General features: G+C 43.7%; 1 protein-coding gene across 2 annotated transcripts in view; it reads right to left on the bottom strand.

Annotated features, from left to right (window-relative positions):
- Positions 1 to 9,195: 9,195 nt before the first annotated feature.
- The window catches only part of NARS2 (asparaginyl-tRNA synthetase 2, mitochondrial), a 57,485-nt gene continuing 49,397 nt past the window's right edge, over positions 9,196 to 17,283 (bottom strand). For both annotated transcript variants that reach the window (XM_068421273.1, XM_068421272.1), the window contains exons 13-14: positions 16,724 to 16,750; positions 9,196 to 10,001 (exon numbers count right to left, since the gene is read on the bottom strand). In XM_068421273.1, the coding sequence (XP_068277374.1) occupies positions 9,857 to 10,001; positions 16,724 to 16,750 (172 nt within the window). In that variant the 3' untranslated portion in view covers positions 9,196 to 9,856. The remainder of the gene's footprint in view (positions 10,002 to 16,723; positions 16,751 to 17,283) is intronic.

Below are 17,283 nucleotides of genomic sequence, written 5' to 3'. Positions count from 1 at the left end.
TTTAAGGTCCCTTCCAACCCAAACCATTCTGTGATTCTATGGATCCAGATACATTTTTGGCAGCTACATTTACCCCTTTTTTTTTTTCCCCCACTTACGCTGTTTCCACCATGGAAGAGAAGGAAACTGGGAGTTTTTCTATTCTTTTTTCACCTTCTCGAAACAGAAAACCATTGTCGCATTGCTCGGTGGAAAGAGCATCAGGCTGTGCTCCAGACACGGGCACTATTCTGATTTAAGCATAAAGGCCACTTCATCTTTGTTTTTTCCTGATGAGACCAGAAGCTCTGTACGGAAGGGACTCCCTCTACGGACACTATTTGGCACAATGGGGCTTTGACCGCAGCTGGGCCCAGGGCAAGCAACCATAAAACAAATGATACTAAAACAAGCAGGGAGAAATCTTCCCTGGGCTCCCCTGCCCGTTTCCCCGACCCTGGTATCCTCTCACATCCTTAGGCATTACTTCAAGAGCAGATGGTGCTCTGCGGTAGAGCAAACGAGCAATTATCCTCCTGACACCCCGCAAGGCCTCCCCGCATGCGATCGGCAAGAAGTTACTTCACCCTAAGCTAAGAGCTGTTGTCTGGCTTTTCAGCATAATTGGATGTAATCAAGTTTAATTTGGTTGGTGCAGTAACTCTGAAGACTTTTGTAACTGGATTACTGTCGGCTTAACGGTCATGTGCCATTATATTTGCTGGTCAAAACAGAAGCCAGAATAAAAACAGATGCTTTCCCCCTACTCCTCCTTCCAGCGACACCCCTTCAGGATATGAGCTTGCTCTGTACGGTCAATATAATGAACTAAAAATCCTATTAGAAGAAGGAAGTCATTGCTGTCATATTACGTTCAGGCCTCTCCTAGAAAGTGTAAATTATTTATAGTATGTATCTCTACGTTTGTTTACAAGCGTACGCTATACACAGCTTAGAGCTAAAACTACTGGAGCATAGACCGACCTATGATGCACATGAGCTTTGAGACATATAAATCTTATTATCCTTATTCTACAGGGAGGGAAGCTGAGACCACGGCAGGAATGGATGGCTGATGAGGAAGGCGTCCCTCAGGTCCCATTTTCCACTGTACATCACCAGCTGAGAATAAGGAATATACAGAATGCTGTGTTTATAGCAGACTTATAGTGCACCTACAGGTGATCTATAGGTGAGAGAGCGGCACCTGGCAAACATAACAAAGCCAGCAGCACACAGACCTTATTTTCAGAGCCCCCAGCTCCTACCAGTATTAAGTCACTGAAGTAGCACGTGAAAGCCGGTTCCCATCATACTGTAGGCAAAATTTTGCAAATTCAAGAGCCTGCGGTCTTTTCTAGTGCCCCTGAAATGCTGAGAGTTAAGACACACTGATATCCTCCTGAGAGATGCTGAGGCCAGGCAAATGGAGACTGAAATGGGGGTGATGGCTGACGAGAAGCTCACCATGAGCCAGCAATGTGCGCTGGCAGCCCAGAAAGCCAACCATGTCCTGGGCTGCATCCCCAGCAGTGTGGCCAGCAGGTCAAGGGAGGTGGTTCTCCCCCTCCGCTCTCGTGAGACCCCACCTGCAGTGCTGCATGCAGCTCTGGGGCCCCCAACAGAAGAAGGACTTGGAGCTGTTGAAGCGAGTCCAGAGGAGGCCACAAAGATGATCAGAGGGCTGGAGCACCTCTGCTATGGAGACAGGCTGAGAGAGTTGGGGCTGTTCAGGCTGGAGAAGAGAAGGCTCCGAGGAGACATTCCAGCAGCCTTCCAGTACTTGAAGGGGGCCTACAGGAAAGCTGGAGAGGGGCTTTTTACAAGGGCGTGGAGTGATAGGATGAGGGGGAACGATTTTCAGCTGAAAGAGGGGAGATTTAGATGAGATCTTAGGAAGAAATTCTTGACTGTGCGGGGTTGAGACACTGGCCCAGGTTGCCCAGAGAAGCTGTGGCTGCCCCCTCCGTGGCAGTGTTCAAGGCCAGGTTGGATGGGGCTGTGAGCAACCTGGTCTAGTGGAAGGTGTCGCTGCCCATGGCAGGGGGGTTGGAACTAGATGATCTTTGAGGTCCCTTCCAACCCAAACCGTTCTGTGATTCTATGATTCGACGAAATATGGCATTTTTTTAACAGTGAAAATATTCACTGGCATAACGCATGGAGGTGATACGCTCCTATGGTTTCAAAGCATTTTGGGCCATTTGGAGGCAAAGGAAGCGTATTATAGTCCTGGTTGAAATGCATTTCAGACAGATACCTCCTAAAAGTCAACTCAATTTTGAGTTGAAGATCAACAGTAAAAAGACCAAAGTGCGAAGAGACTTCCCTAAGATCAGCAGCAAAGGATGCTCTCCAGCTCCCAGTCCCAAATGCTACAGAGCTGTAGATGCAGGCATGTGCATCTCTGGTTTTGGCCAGATGGCTACTTTGAGTTTCTAATGATCTGGGAAATGAACACTTCGTAATGTTCGATCTCAGAGCGTTTAGCACAAACTTTCTTCCTTTTTTCCATACCAGCACTGTTACACATGGTACCAAATCTCAGTCAGGGTCTGGAGTAACACGGTGCTAAAACCGCCGTGGTTTAGCACGTACTCCAAGGACATGGCAATGTAATCCTGCCCGGCAAGTCATCCACGAAGTTCCTTAACAAACAGGCTCACGATATTTGTTAAATAGTTGAATCCTATACTTCCTAAATCACCACAAATTATAATTATTTATTAATGAGATTAATAATAATGGCATTTGAAAGACTGTTTGAAGCTATTGTATAAACTAGGCCCTTGGATTTGATTTGCATGGTTATTCGTGTGTTGAGGTGGCAAAATTCAGACGTGTAGGGTGATATGGAAAAGCACCAGGTGCATGTTTACAGAGAGGCACCTGAAGCACACCCTTCCCAGCCCTTCAGCTGCGGCGCAGAGCCCCTTCTCGGCAGCTATGACGCTGTGTACACGCTGTTGGGCAAGCCTGAACGCACATGGTGATTTATTTACACGAAACAATTGCAGAGGTCATTTCAAGTGCTTCACGGAGTTGCCATCGTGTGACTCCAACCTGCCAGAATGTGGCCTCATTGGTTACAGAGATGCCAGAACTTCTGCAGTAGGTAAGTGCTCGCAGCTGGATCTCCTGGAGCTGCAAACTGGCTACCGGCTAAGCACTGATTTTCCATAACTTTGTGCAGAAATGGGATAAACCTGTTCTCGACTCAGGCAGGGGAGCCTGGAAATCTAACCCTGATCCTAACTCTTGCTTCCCTCCATAGCCTCTGGCAAGTCCCTTCATCTGTCCCTGACTTTTCTGTGCTCATCTGGAGCATCAGGTTTCTCACAGCAGTGACGCAGAGAGGTTAGTAAGCCCTGAAGTTGTCTAGGGTGGGTGTCTAGCTGTCTCCTGCTTGGATGGGCAGCCTATGGCCGTGCATTCATCAACAGAGCAGCAGCAAAGCTGAGGGAAACGCAGAAAACGGGAGACCTGTGTCTCAGAAAAATATGGATCACAAGCCTGCTTCACAAGGCTTCATCATAGTACTGAGTGCTCGGAGCCCAGGATCTTCAAAGGGCGACAAAGATAGCACTGAATTAATACTCAAAAATCACTTTGGAGGTAAAGACACCACAGAAGTATTATTTCAAACTCATTGTGTCCATGAAATATAATTATTTTCCCCTGTGGCTGGAAATCTAGCAACTTTTGGAAGTCATGGCAGATAGTACAGAATAGTCCAACACAGAAACAGTTATGTGCTTACGTGATTTATCAAGGCCACCTTCCAGACCACACTAAGATTTTTTTTCTGAGGAATTTGTGTATTCTTTTGCCAGCAACCCACATGATCGGTGACTTCTGAAAATTCAGACCTCCGTTTGTACAGCACATACAAGTGTCAGTCCATTAACCTGCTGAAGACAGTAAGATATACAGCTATTGGTGAAGAGCAAAAAGCAAGATCAAGCTTTGCAAAGAAAATTCAAACTGTACTCTGTTGGCTGCCTCAAATTACTCAGAAAAAAATCAATTGTAAGAGTAATAAAAATAAACAGCAGGATTGCTATCTCTGAAAGGCCCTGGGACATACAGGGATAGATAAAAATCACTGAAGCACAGTCTAGGATCTTAGAAATGCCAAAAATGTGTCTGAAACCGGATCAGCCACAAACATCCTGCCTTGCTTCTGGTGTGGCAGCGCACCCACCCCAAGGCAAACGGAGGGAAGTCTCGTGGGGAGGCACTGAGCAAGGGCTCGGTTGATCTGGGTCAGTTCCATGGTTCTGCCGCACATCTTCCATAACCTTGGGCAAGCAGCTTAATTGCTCCGTGCCTCAATTTCCCACAGTAAAATAGTGTCAGCAGTAAGAGCAAGGATTCTGAAGTCATTTCATCCACGTTTCACCCATAATCAAGCCTACAATTTCTGATGGAGCTAGTATATGTCTTTTAAATGGCCACAGTCTTGCCCCTCTCCTGCCCTTTATGTGAAAGCTCTCCCTTTACACCATCTTTGCCGAGCAACTTGTGCAGCAGGCACCGAGACACAGCTGTAGGACAGATAATAATACATTTCAGAGCAGCAATAAAACAACGGGAGCCATAATTTCTTTGAACTCTGGGTCAAACTTGTTGTTAGCCAAGTCTGTAAGAACTCGTATAGTAAATTACATACGTCTCTTTACCAGCAGGATCATAAAGTAAAACTTTACAACCCTTCCGAAGGTCACAGCTCTGCAACAAACAGTAGGACAAAACAATAAATTCACCCCCGAGACGGCCATTTCTGTGGCTTCGGCAGCTTTGGTTAGATGTGAGGAAATTAGAACTCTGACAATCTTTATACAAAGTCTTTCTTATTTCTCCCTTGGACCCATCTCCCAAATCTCCCTAAGCGTAAGGCAGAGGCTAAAACAACAGTAATAACGACTGTTAGTGGTTTCAACAGCAGCAAAGCCACATTTATCTCTATACACACATTTAATGGAAACAATGACCAAAGTGTTTCTTGGCAAATTAGTCCCCTTCTCCCCCTGAAGAAAAACACATCTATAAGCTATTTCCAAAACAATCAATATTAGTCCAGCAAGCAAAACTGTACGTTACATTTCCCATCAAAGTCTTGGCATTCCCTCAAACAAGTGATGCTTTATAAATTACAACTGCTACCAAATAAACTGAAGAGAAGACTGCTGGGCTGGGTGGGCACCTTGCTGCTTTCCCCAAGGTCTGGGGGCCTGAATGCAGGTAATTCAGCTAAAATCCCTGCGCTGGTCTGCTGACTTTTAAACATTTGGCCCAGCGATGTATCTTTTCATCTATGCTTGTACAACAGTCCAAGATCTAGACACTGCCATGGTATCATAACATAAATCCTAAGGGGGGAGGAACAGCAATCTCTACTACCAGCTTCAGAGCATGCATTTGCTCCTCTGGGGATTTAAAACCAAACAGACTGAGACATGGTGTTAGTTCCGCGGGTATTATTTTTTTAATTAAAAATAGAGTATATACTTTGATGCTGCACATAAAAAAATCTTAAGTAAAGGGATTATCTGATATTCTTGAAGTGAAAACAAAGGTTTTCCTCTAAACACCCTTCTGAGAGGCTGACATTTGGTTATGCAAAGTTTATGGCATCGCTCTTTTATTCCCAGCAGTGTTGCTCTCCCATCGCTCTGTCCTAACATTGCAAAGCCACAGACGCAGTAATCAATGACACTGATTCCTTCCTCTGAAGCTCAAAGTGAGGACAAACCTGAAAAGAGGCAGTGCTAGCTGTCGAGGAACTGAAGCTTCAATAAATACTTACCGAAAGGATGCTAGCAGAGACCGTGCTGGTCACCTGGGCTTGAGAGCTGACCGCTTACTGCACTGAAAACACCCCAATGTAAGATACTGCACTGCACGTTCAGGCTAAGAGATGATTCCTGTGTGCAAAGAACAACAGCTTTTTATTTCAAGAAGTGTCAGAAGTTTTATCTGGCTTCAGCCATTGCCAGAGCACGGACTCTAAGCAAAGACGTAGCAAGGAAAACTGCTTAAATCTAAGAAATTCTCGGTGCGTTTCCCTGCCTGTCCGAGAGGAATGACCTCCCCTGTCCTCCCGATTAACTTCCGTTTCATTCTGGGAGAGGAGATTCAAAGGAAATACATGACATTCCACATGGAAATCCCAGGGAAAACACGTCGCATTCCTTGGCAATACCAGCCGATGTTATATATACATAATGTGAGGCGAACAATGCCAGCCTGGAGGGAAAGAGCGGCTCCCACCCTTACTGGGTACCATAAATCAAGCTTCTCACAAGAACGCCAGTCTCTGTATTAACCCTAAGCAGTATCATCACGCACATGGATGGTATTTAAAAGACGAGTAGTACTTGCCTTATGAGGAAAGGTTGAGAGACCTGGGGCTTTTTAGTCTGGAGAAGACTGAGAGGGGATCTGATTAATGTGTATAAATATATGAGGGCTGGGTGTCAAGAGGAAAGGGGCAACCTCTTGTCACTTGTGCCCTGTGATAGGCCAAGGGGCAATGGATGCAAGCTAGAGCACAGGCAGTTCAACCTCAACATGAGGAAGAACTTCTTTACTGTAAGGGTTACAGAGCACTGGAACAGGCTCCCCAGAGAGGTTGTGGAGTCTCCTTCTCTGGAGACTTTCAAGACCCGTCTGGATGCGTTCCTGTGTAACCTGTCCTAGATTGGTCCTGCTGTGGCAGGGGGGTTGGACTCGATGATCTCCAGAGGTCCCTTCCAGCCCCTAACATTCTATGATTCTGTGTGGTTCTTAGAGATATGGTTTAGTGGTGGACTTGGTAGTGTTAGGTTAAACGCTGGACTTGGTGATCTTAAAGGTCCTTTCCAACCAAAACAATTCTATGATTCTACGATTCTATGATTCTCCTCTCCCCCGCTAGGAAAAACAACGCATGCTAAAGGCTGTTTCCAAGACTGGACAACCCTTTCTTCTCCCTTCTGAGCCTGAATGTTCACCTGGTTAGTTCTGTTGGGAGCAACCCTGCTCTCCTGCTTATTCTGCCAGATTATTGGAGGTAGTTTTTTTGGATGAGCTTTTAGACCCAAGGGCAATGCTCCCTTAGCTCAATTGTGCCCATCAGACTGCCAGCTCACCAAGTACCTTGAATGAAATAGAAATATATGTAGAAGACTGGGGAGACCCCTCCTCTTCGATGCGTAGTCAGAAATGCACTAAGAATCACTCATGGTGCATCCTTGCTACATCTTCCTTAAAAATCTGCCTTTCTGCCACGGCTACAACCAGAAACAACAAAAACAAACCCCAACCCCAAAACAAAAAAACCCCACCCCTAAAACCCCAAACTTCTGACATTCCCTCAAATACCTACCTATCTACAAATCAAAGGTTCAACCTTTTCCTTCTGCCCTGCAAAAACCTCTTATCAAGGCGAAGAATGAAGGGTGGATCACACTAGTCCTTGGTTCTTGCAAGCTGTCACCTCATATAAAGCCCTGACAACCACCCTGCAAGCCTGTTTGAAACGGTCCTGCTATCCTTCCCTGTAACTTGGGACTCATGCCACACTTTTTGGCACCTTCCATTGTCTTCTTCTTGACACCTTGCTTTTCACCTGTCGCTGTTTAGCCCCACCCTGCCCATCAGATCTGGCATCTCACAGGGTGATTAACAACCTCCTGGTGACAACAGCCTGCTGATGCCAAAATCAACACAGCCAGCCCAGAGCCGCTGCGGGGATGAGAGCAGAGTGGATGGGAATGGTTTTGCCATCCACCCACTCTGCTTTTAGCAGATGGGCTTCCAGTTCAAGGACTCTCATTTACAGCATCTGCGACAGAACCAGTGACTAAGGATCTCAATAAGGACATTTGCTGATCATAAGTTATTTAGGAACATGGTATGGATGGGGCTGTTTGGCAGCTGTACTCTTTCCACATCTTTCTGCTGAGAGAAGTAATTCCAAAACATAAAGGCCAGCAATAACATTTAAGACAATGCATTAAAAGGAGAAATAGTCCAAATGCAAGAAGATACTCGGGTGTTTGATATAGGAACTTCTCAGTGGTTTCAAAATGAAGGCAGGTGCTTGAACCTTTTTGTGAAAGCAGACTTACCAACTCAGGCTGTACTGGGAAATGCAAACCAGCAAATGCACAGTTAACACCTGCTTAATCAAGCGGATCAAGGGGATATGAAAAAAACCTTGACAGGCAGATGATGTCTCAGTGCGTGTAACAAACACCCCAAAACAATGACTTCGTGGTTATGTTGTTTGCATGATCATAACACCTAAAAGCCCCAGCCGTGGACCAAACTGAAACATTGCAGGTGCCCCATGACAAATATGTATTTCAGATACTGCAGGTGCAGTATTATACAGCCCTACCAGAGAGAACCGTGACTGCAATAATACCAGCGCAATGCTATTTGATTACTATTTTTCAATCCCTTTCATCTACTTGGAAAAGAAGTCTCCAGTGCTGTTCTGCAGCCACTTCACGTTGTATGTGGCAATTTACATGGGGTTCATTAGCAATAAGGCTGTTACCTTGCTTTTTCTCTTTATATATATTGTTTATACTGCAGCCGTCTGGGGCTGCAGAGTAGTAAGCACTATGCAAATGACCATTTGCTGGATTGTGATAATATGGAAAGGAAGAAGGATGCTGGAAACCCTCAGTTCAAGTCCCAAATAAGGCACTGGTTTCCAATTGCCTTGGGCAAGTCACTTGATCTTCCCATAATCCTGTTTTCAAAACAGAAATGAATATTTCTTTACCTGGCAGGGAAGCTGAGAGCATAAACCCATTAAAGACTGCAAGGAGTTCAGATCCTATAGTGATAAGCAATTACTTAATACATATGCAATGCTTGGGAGCATATGTTGGTTGTTTCAAAACATAGACAAAACTGCTTGGTCCGATGAGCGTGTGAGATATTTTCTCAATAACAACAACAAAAAAAGCAAAGCAACAACAAAAAAATCACCAATAAGCTGCAAGTTGGCTCTGGAGAGATGAATGAACTCTCATCTTACTGAACATTTCTTTCTGCTATGAACACGCGCTCTCTTGGAGACAGAGAACAGTTATCTCCTGCAGAAGCTGTGCAACTCATTTGGTTATACAGAAAAGGAAACATCTACCAAAGACACTGAAGGAAACACTGTGATGCTGAGCGCTACGGTTTTATAACAGAAGAAGAAACCATACGGAGTTACAAAACAACCCAGTGCACATCTTTATTGATGATTCACAAAATCAGCATCGTTCACCTAATTCACTCCAGCAGTTCCAATATGAAATTCTTCCTCGCTAGGTTTGGCTCATTTTTCCAAGGTAAACAATATTTGCTTTTAACTCAGGGTGGGGAGAATAATGCTTTACAGTAGCCATTTCGTAAGAGCAAGTGCATCACAGCCATGACAATACTTCACAATTTTATAACACTCAATCTTCAAAGCACTGTGCAGGCATTTAATTAAAGCCTATTAAAGCCTCACAGCAGTCCATTTTAGGTCACACCTCCTTATTAATATTTCACATAAAACCCCCACTACCTCCCAACAACGCTTATTCAGTACCTCCATGGCTTGTACTAGGTCTCACGAGAATCTTAACCCTTTAGTTAAGTGGGATTTATTAATACTCCTGAAGCACACTGCAGACACGTACTGCTATCAAATTAACTGCAAGTGTGCTTCCATAATCTCCCCAGAACATACATTATTTTCAATAAGCCAATATTACATTTACCAAGAGCTTCACTGATACAAAAATTACCTTGATTTCCTACTAAAACACACTTAGTCATATCCTATTGTGTTATATACATATTGTCCCACCAGCAGTTTTCTCCACGTGAGTCAACTGCTGAGCTAGAGGAGACAGGAGTGAGAAAACCTGGGGAAAGGGATAACATCTTTGATATTGTCAACTCCCAAGATGTACTGCAGGTAGCGTTCAAACCCCATTCCGAAGCCTCCATGAGGAACTGAGCCGAATTTTCGGAGGTCTAGATACCTGTAATTTAAACAGACAGTTACATTTGCAGCACGGTTATGCTGATGTAATTAGAGCGAGCTTTTTATCTAGGGTTTTGCTTTCCATCTTAATTACTTCCCTTTGACCCTAACCACTGTGGATTTCTGCCAACACAGCCGGCATTGGGCAGGGGTGTGAAGAGGTGCGGCTCCCTGACAGGCAGAATTGTTTTAGCAGAAGCCCCAACTGCAAACACATTTAAACCAGCATAGCTGTGCTTTGCCAGTGCGCTAGAGCCTGGTTTGTTTAGGAACAAGAACTCATCTGGGTATGAAGAACAGCTTTAACATCATAGCTCTGGGCATACTGAGAGTATCTTTGTAAGTTTTAGTATCTACAGTCTTTCTACAGTCTACCCATGAGATAGTGATAGGATGAGGGGGAACAGTTTTAAACTGAAAGAGGGGAGATTTAGATGAGATATCAGGAAGAAATTCTTTCCTGTGAGGGCAGTGAGACACTGGCACAGGTTGCCCAGAGAAGCTGTGGCTGCCCCCTCCCTGGCAGTGGTTCAAGGCCAGGTTGGATGGGGCTTGGAGCAACCTGGTCTAGTGGAAGGTGTCCCTGCCTGTGGCAGGGGGTTGGAACTAGATGGTCTTTAAGGTCCCTCCCAACCCAAACCAGTCTGTGATGACTGATTTCTAGCAGAGGCACAAACCCAGGTTCCTACAGAAGTACAAAACATTTCCACTGTCGGAGGTGGAGTTGCCTGCTTGGGTTTGTTTAGCCCTTGCCACGCTGGTGCTGAAATCTGCCCTACAATAAATTCTTTCATTATCTGTCTTCTTTTCAACAGTCTAAGTAATTTCATTTCCAGTAATTTCTTCAGAAGCCTAAACAGGTCTTGCTGTCTGCTGAATATTCCTTCAGATTTTTTTTTTATTTTAAGGTAATTATGGTGGCTTTTTGTTACTTTTTCCCCAATTGCTCTTACAGACTAATTCATTTATTTCCACAGTAAGTCAGCAAAAAAATCTTGGATGCATCTTCTCCAAAAACGAGGTCTGGAACAAGACATTTCATTTTGGAGAACAGCACCTGTTGTGCACAGAAAACTCAGAAAACATTTGAAAGCAGATGTGCCCAGATATTATGTGTGTCAACAAGATTATGATGGTTCATCTTTAGAGTTCCCCATTTCCCAGCTGGACTGTAGCTGAAATGATAACAGGAACTATTATTTGCAGCTATAAACTGTCACCAACAGTTTTATTTTAATAGGAGTGATAAACATCTCAGTGGTTCTATTGATTTATGGGGCCACTTCTGAGCTTGCTGAGGCCACAAAGTTATTCTTCTTTATATGAATGCACTAGTAAGGGATTGAGTGACTCCAGATGTATTACACGCTTCTAATCTTTGTGTATGAATATTTTATCATCCCAGCTTAAAAAAAAATCAAGTACACTTAAACGCATATATATGTTTTACTACTTAGGCAGTTGAGTAGAGGGGGAAAAACACTGTGAAAAAAAAAGGAGATTGGATTGGTTGTAATAAACGGTTTCCCAAATTTTAACTACTGTTAATGAACTGCAAGAAAAAGTATATTTGTGTGTGTATATATATATTTTTTTTTTTGCTCTTCTCAGTGACATCCCTTGACAGGACAAGGGGTAATGGGTGCAAGCTGGAACACAGGAGGTTCCACATAAATATGAGGAAAAACTTCTTTACGGTGAGGGTGACTGAACACTGGAACAGGCTGCCCAGAGAGGTTGTGGAGTCTCCTTCTTTGGAGACATTCAAAACCCGCCTGGACGCGTTCCTGTGTGATATGGTCTAGGCAATCCTGCCCCGGCAGGGGGATTGGACTAGATGATCTTTCGAGGTCCCTTCCAATCCCTAACATTCTGTGATTCTGTGTGATTAATAGTAAAATATAGATTATATATTTAAATATACTTGCTTAAATATAAATATATTTAAGTGTACTTGCTCGGACTTCAGAATCTTATTGGCTTGAAGACAACATTTTAACAGAGTCAAGCCAAAGTGATGCCACTGATTGCCTCTACCTGCAAAATACAAATACTCTCCAACAAATTCTACAGCTGCAAGAGATCGCCCTGGCAGACTCGGTTTGACAGTATGCCTTTTATACCATGAAACATTATTTTTTCCTTGCAGTTCATTAACAGTAGTTAAAATTTGGGAAGCCATTTATTACACTCAGTCCAATCTTCAGGGTTTCTCCCCCAGTGTTTTCTTCTCCTTCCATTCCACTGCCCAAGCAGTAAAACCAGAAGCAGAACTTCACAGAATGACAGAATCATAGAACTTCTTACCTCTTCCTACTAGCACTGACCCACAAAGCGCAGTTATACCTATACTACAGGGTGAACAGCAGGCTCAAGAGTGGGACATACGTTTTCTGATCTCTGGAACCCACGTGCTTTCTGTCTGTGCTGCTGGGTGTTAGCTTGGCTTGCTAAGGCTCAGTTGTATCCACCCCACACCTTGTGATGAAGATTATGCTTAGGATATGAACATGTAGGCTGTGCAACAGCATGGTGGTCTTCTTCTCTATCCACTTCATACCAACTGCATTAAGAAGAACTTGAATTTTCACTAATGCACTAGGAACTGCCCCTGGGGAGCTCCACTTAGCAGCTTTTCAAGGGTTTGAAAGGAAGATGATGGGCAGATCTGATGCTGAGGACAGCGACTTGTGAAATAGGAAAGACCTCGTAAATGTGAGGGCTATGGGTGCTGGCAGTGGCAGATCAATCTGCACCAGCTCAGTAGTTCTGAGCAGAACCAGCAAACCAGCTGGTGACAACTCTTAGCTGCAACTAGTAATATAAATCACAGCACAACCATTTCTGATGATGTCTATGAGCGTATCTCAGCCTGGGCAGAGACAGTTGAGACTAAGCCCAGCATCTTTTCTCCCCTTTTGCTGGCAACAGAGTTTACAAACTCATTGTAAGGAGATGAAATAACTCAGCTTCTTCCAGATGAACAATAATAATAAATTCTACCCTTGCTTATTCAGAGCTTTCATCTGTATATCTCAAAGCACCTTGAGAAGCCGTTTTGGCAAAAGGAGTGAAATAAAATGCATTAAAGTTATTGGAAAAAGTCCATTGAACTACACGTGCTGAGGATCAAGCCTGTGAATCCTTTCTGATGACTGTGCTTAGAAGCAGCAAAGGAATTGAGAAATTTTCCATTCTTCCCAGATGAAAGAAAAAGTAACCGCCTGCAGATGAAGAGAAAACTCCCTTTAGGCTGGAAAATGCTCCCTGAGGTTTTCCTTCATTGAATAGTCTCCAGACATTGGATGTTTCTCACCTCAAAAACACTCATGAACTAGTCTAGCTATTTCTCCTAGTAGCTCATACTTAAGAGGAGAGCTGAGCCCTCCATTGGCAACTGGAGGACTGTGCAATATCATTCCACCAGAGAAATAAGTTTCTGTGACCCCAGCTAGCTCCAGAGTTCATGTTCTGGACCTGGAGGACTTGCAGTTCTTCAGAGATTTGAATCTTACTAAAGTATGTACTGCAACAACATCCCCCGGCAATGAATTCCAGGAGCTTGTTATGTGCCAGGTTAGAAGAGCATTTCCTTTTATCCTTTTAAAAATCTATACCCTTTTATCATCGCGAGCTCCTGCGTTGCACGGTGAGGCATTATGAAGATCAGTGCTCTCTTAGTGACCATTCACAAACAGAATGTATTCTTTTCAGTCTCCTTTCAAAACAAATATAATCTTGATCTTTTATGTAACCCTCTTGTTATACTTGAAGCCTCCCCAGCCAGTTTGAAAAAAGGAAAGCTGAAAGAACAAAGATATTGCCGTGGATGAAGTTGAATATTCTATTGGAAAAAAAAGGAAAAAAAATGAGGGTAATGAAAAACTACTAGTGAAATGACATTTGAAAGACCATTTTGTTGAATGTTTCAGGAAATAAACATGTAAAGCACCGCCAGGTTCTGATGCTGGCTAAAACGCTGTCTTTGGTTTCACACAGTTTCTGCTCTGCTACAACTTTGCGGGAATCCACAAAAAAAGCACTCAGGGAGGTCAATCTAAGACAATACCCTGACAGGAGTGGGGTTTGGGCACATTTTGGCTGGCTTTAGCACTGACTTTCTGCCTGCCTCCATACGGCCCAGCACAGCACTCTGGTTTCTCGCCAAAGCAGGAGTAATAGGACCAGATGCCTGCCAAGGAGAGCGATGGGCTACCTGTTTTCACTGGGCTCTGAAGGAGGTTGAAGGATGATATGAAAGCCGTCACTGGCTGTGGATTGCAAGTGGCTCACCAGTGCTGTTCCTTAAGTCTGACTCCTCCTTTCTACCTTGCCACGCAAAGACCCAACACAACACTCCAGCATTCAAGCTTCAAAAAATCAGAAACTAAAGAGCCCAGCACAGCTCAATCTTCTCCATCTAGAGCAGGAGCAAGGCCAAGACACAGTAATATCCATTCTAAGAGAACAGATAACACTGCTCTGCCACTGCGTACTTTCACCAGCATTACACCAGAAGATCAGAAAGGTACCTGGGCTGTAAAGGGTTCAGTGTGAGGCATCTTCTCCATTGACACACGATGATAATCAGAGTGAGGAAGAGGGTGCCTTACACATAGAAAGACTGTCTGAAATGCTGCTCAAGCTGATGGTAGTGGGGACACATTGTTCATTACAAAGTACCTGCTTTGTTATTGTTCGTGCTAAGCCGGCACATGGAGGCTGCAAAGAGGATCAGGCCCCCTGTTTACAAGGCAAGATAGTTAATACTCCCCAGTCACAGAGAAAGCAAGTGACTTCCCAGAGTAAACTCTGATTACCCATCTTTCCCACCTCACTTCCACAGACTTCTCTCAGTCCAGCCAAGATCATCATCTACAGCACTGAGCTCTTTTCGGTCTACAGTTCAAAGGAAGGAGTGTGAAAATAAGATAAAATAACTGCAAAATCAAGCCAAATACTTCTCCAACTCATACTCTTAACGGAAAGAAACCTGCACAACAGGAAAGATGTAGTGAACTGAAGAAGATTCAGAGGACTTTGACCATGTCCCTTTATCTACTTTTTTGGAAAAGTTTTCTAAAAGACAGGAATGGGAAGAAGCACAACAGTATTTCAGATCATCAGTTGCCTCTTTGCCCAATGATTCTCCCACAAACCAGGCACTCCTGAAGCTGTCCTAGAAGTAGTCAGCCCCCACGATATCCCCATGCTTAGTGGGAAAAGAAAACAGGTAGAAACAGAGATATGGCAATATATAAGGGATTTCAAAAGGGATCACATCTCATACAGCTGCCCATTCTAAAGTCAGCATATATTGTTTTTAAAAAGTAATGACTCAACTGTTCTTCAAGGAGTTTATGAGCCAGCTTTGGAGACTAAATTCAATCACTAAATTGGAGGAGATTAATTTCAGTCTCTTCTGCCACCTCCACTGAAAAGATGGATGCTGGCAAACCACTTATCTGTTTTCTGGCAGATTCTGGACTGTAGTCCAGAAGCATCCAGGATTACTCCTATCCTGCACCTTCCTAGGACACCAGACCCTGCTATGGCAGGGGGTAACAATAGTTCTAATCTTCTCTGGGAAGTTACATCATCTGTGATGGAGTGGAGGGAATAGAGCAGGAGAGAGTCTCGAAAACGAAGATCACAGTAGGAAAGAATTTCCGGAATGTGATTGCTACTTATCACATGAAAATACGAATGGCCGATGGGCAATGCCTTAGACTTCTCTCTTGAGCAAAGCACGAGGCAGGGCTGAGCTTATCTTAGTAGTGCTGGAAGGCTCTGCCACTGAACACCACACTTCCTCAGGCTATATCTCAGCATCTAACCACACAGCTGATCATCCTCGGTTAGGATAATCCTTCCCTCAGATGAAGTGATATGGTGTATTCTGGCCCATAAACACAAACAATAAAGGAAGACATTTCATTCACCCTGTTTGCAAATGGATGATGTAAAGGTCTGCCACGCACTGGGCTGTTCCTAAGTGATTTCACATTGTGGGAAGAGGAGAGTGAAGAATGCTATCCTTACTCTGCTTTTTTTCAAGGCAGCCTCCCTAATGATCTTTCCAAGTACTGCAGAGTATTTGAATATACTCTTCTAAATTTAAAATTCTCCACACTATCAGCACCTCTCAGTAGCTGTAACAAAGTATATACTAAGAAACACTTGTGAAGAGGAAGACTAAGATCCTTCTGTCGTTTTAATAGGCTAAACTGTTAATTCAAAGGTTGTTCTGTCTCCTTAGCAGGGCAGTTTTAATTGCTTCAACTGCTTTGTTAGGGAAAATTTTTCAACCCAATTGCTCTATCAATTGCAAAGGGAGTTATTCATAGAGCTGTTAAAGGTCACAAATTGCTTGTGGTTCTGTAACCTGTTTATCTCATGTGATGGCGGTCAGAATCTATTCAATATGGAACACAGCTTAATGATTTAATATCAAAAATCACTGATGGGTTGTAAATTAATCCACTTCATGCAATCCTGAAAGGAATGACCTGTGCTGTGAGTGGACAAATTGGGAAGATAAACTAAGTAGCATTAGATTAAACTTTGTTTAAATGAACTGGCTGTTCCATTTAGGCTGGCAGTGACAGCAGGGCAACTGGGCCAAGAAACATCCCCTCAAGAACAGGATCAAAAAAATGGAACAGTTGTTTAAAGTCTCAAAAGAAGAAGTATAGCTTGCAGACAAAGATAGTGTCTTACCATTGGTAGGCATCTGCGAGTCCTAATCTGTGGAACAAAAAGAAAACCCCTTGTAAGTAAAGGAACAGAGGAGATCCACACAAGCAGCACTTGCCTGGAAGAGAATGCTACAAGAAAAGGGAGGGTCTGATAACTAAACTCAGTCCAAAAAGGAAAGGCAGGAAATTAAGGAAAGACACAATCAGTGGCTGTCAGTTCTGGTAACGGGTAGACAATCTTGAACAGATTCTCAACGTGCTTCTTCAAATGTAAAGTTTGTTTTGTCAACATACAGGGTTGATCCCAGCTTCATGCAAAGACTTGTGCATATTCTTAACTTTAAGCATATCATTAAATTACTTGTGAGTGTTTGGAGAGTACAGGCCAGAGTATTAAGTTTACAATGACATGCAGCCAACCTCATTTATGAGTGCGTCAAAATCTCTTCACATGTGGCTATGTGGCTCCCCTTCTGTAGTGCATAAAATCACTGAACTCCCACGGCTTTACTACTGCGTGTCAACTTCTGTGAAACGACTAAACAGAATCACAGAATGGTTTGGGTTGGAAGGGACCTTAAA

This window comes from Nyctibius grandis, chromosome 2, assembly GCF_013368605.1.
Source record: "Nyctibius grandis isolate bNycGra1 chromosome 2, bNycGra1.pri, whole genome shotgun sequence".
NCBI classification, from domain to species: domain Eukaryota; kingdom Metazoa; phylum Chordata; class Aves; order Nyctibiiformes; family Nyctibiidae; genus Nyctibius; species Nyctibius grandis.
The sequence above is the reverse complement of the archived record's forward strand: the minus strand, read 5'-3'. Positions and strand labels throughout refer to the sequence as shown.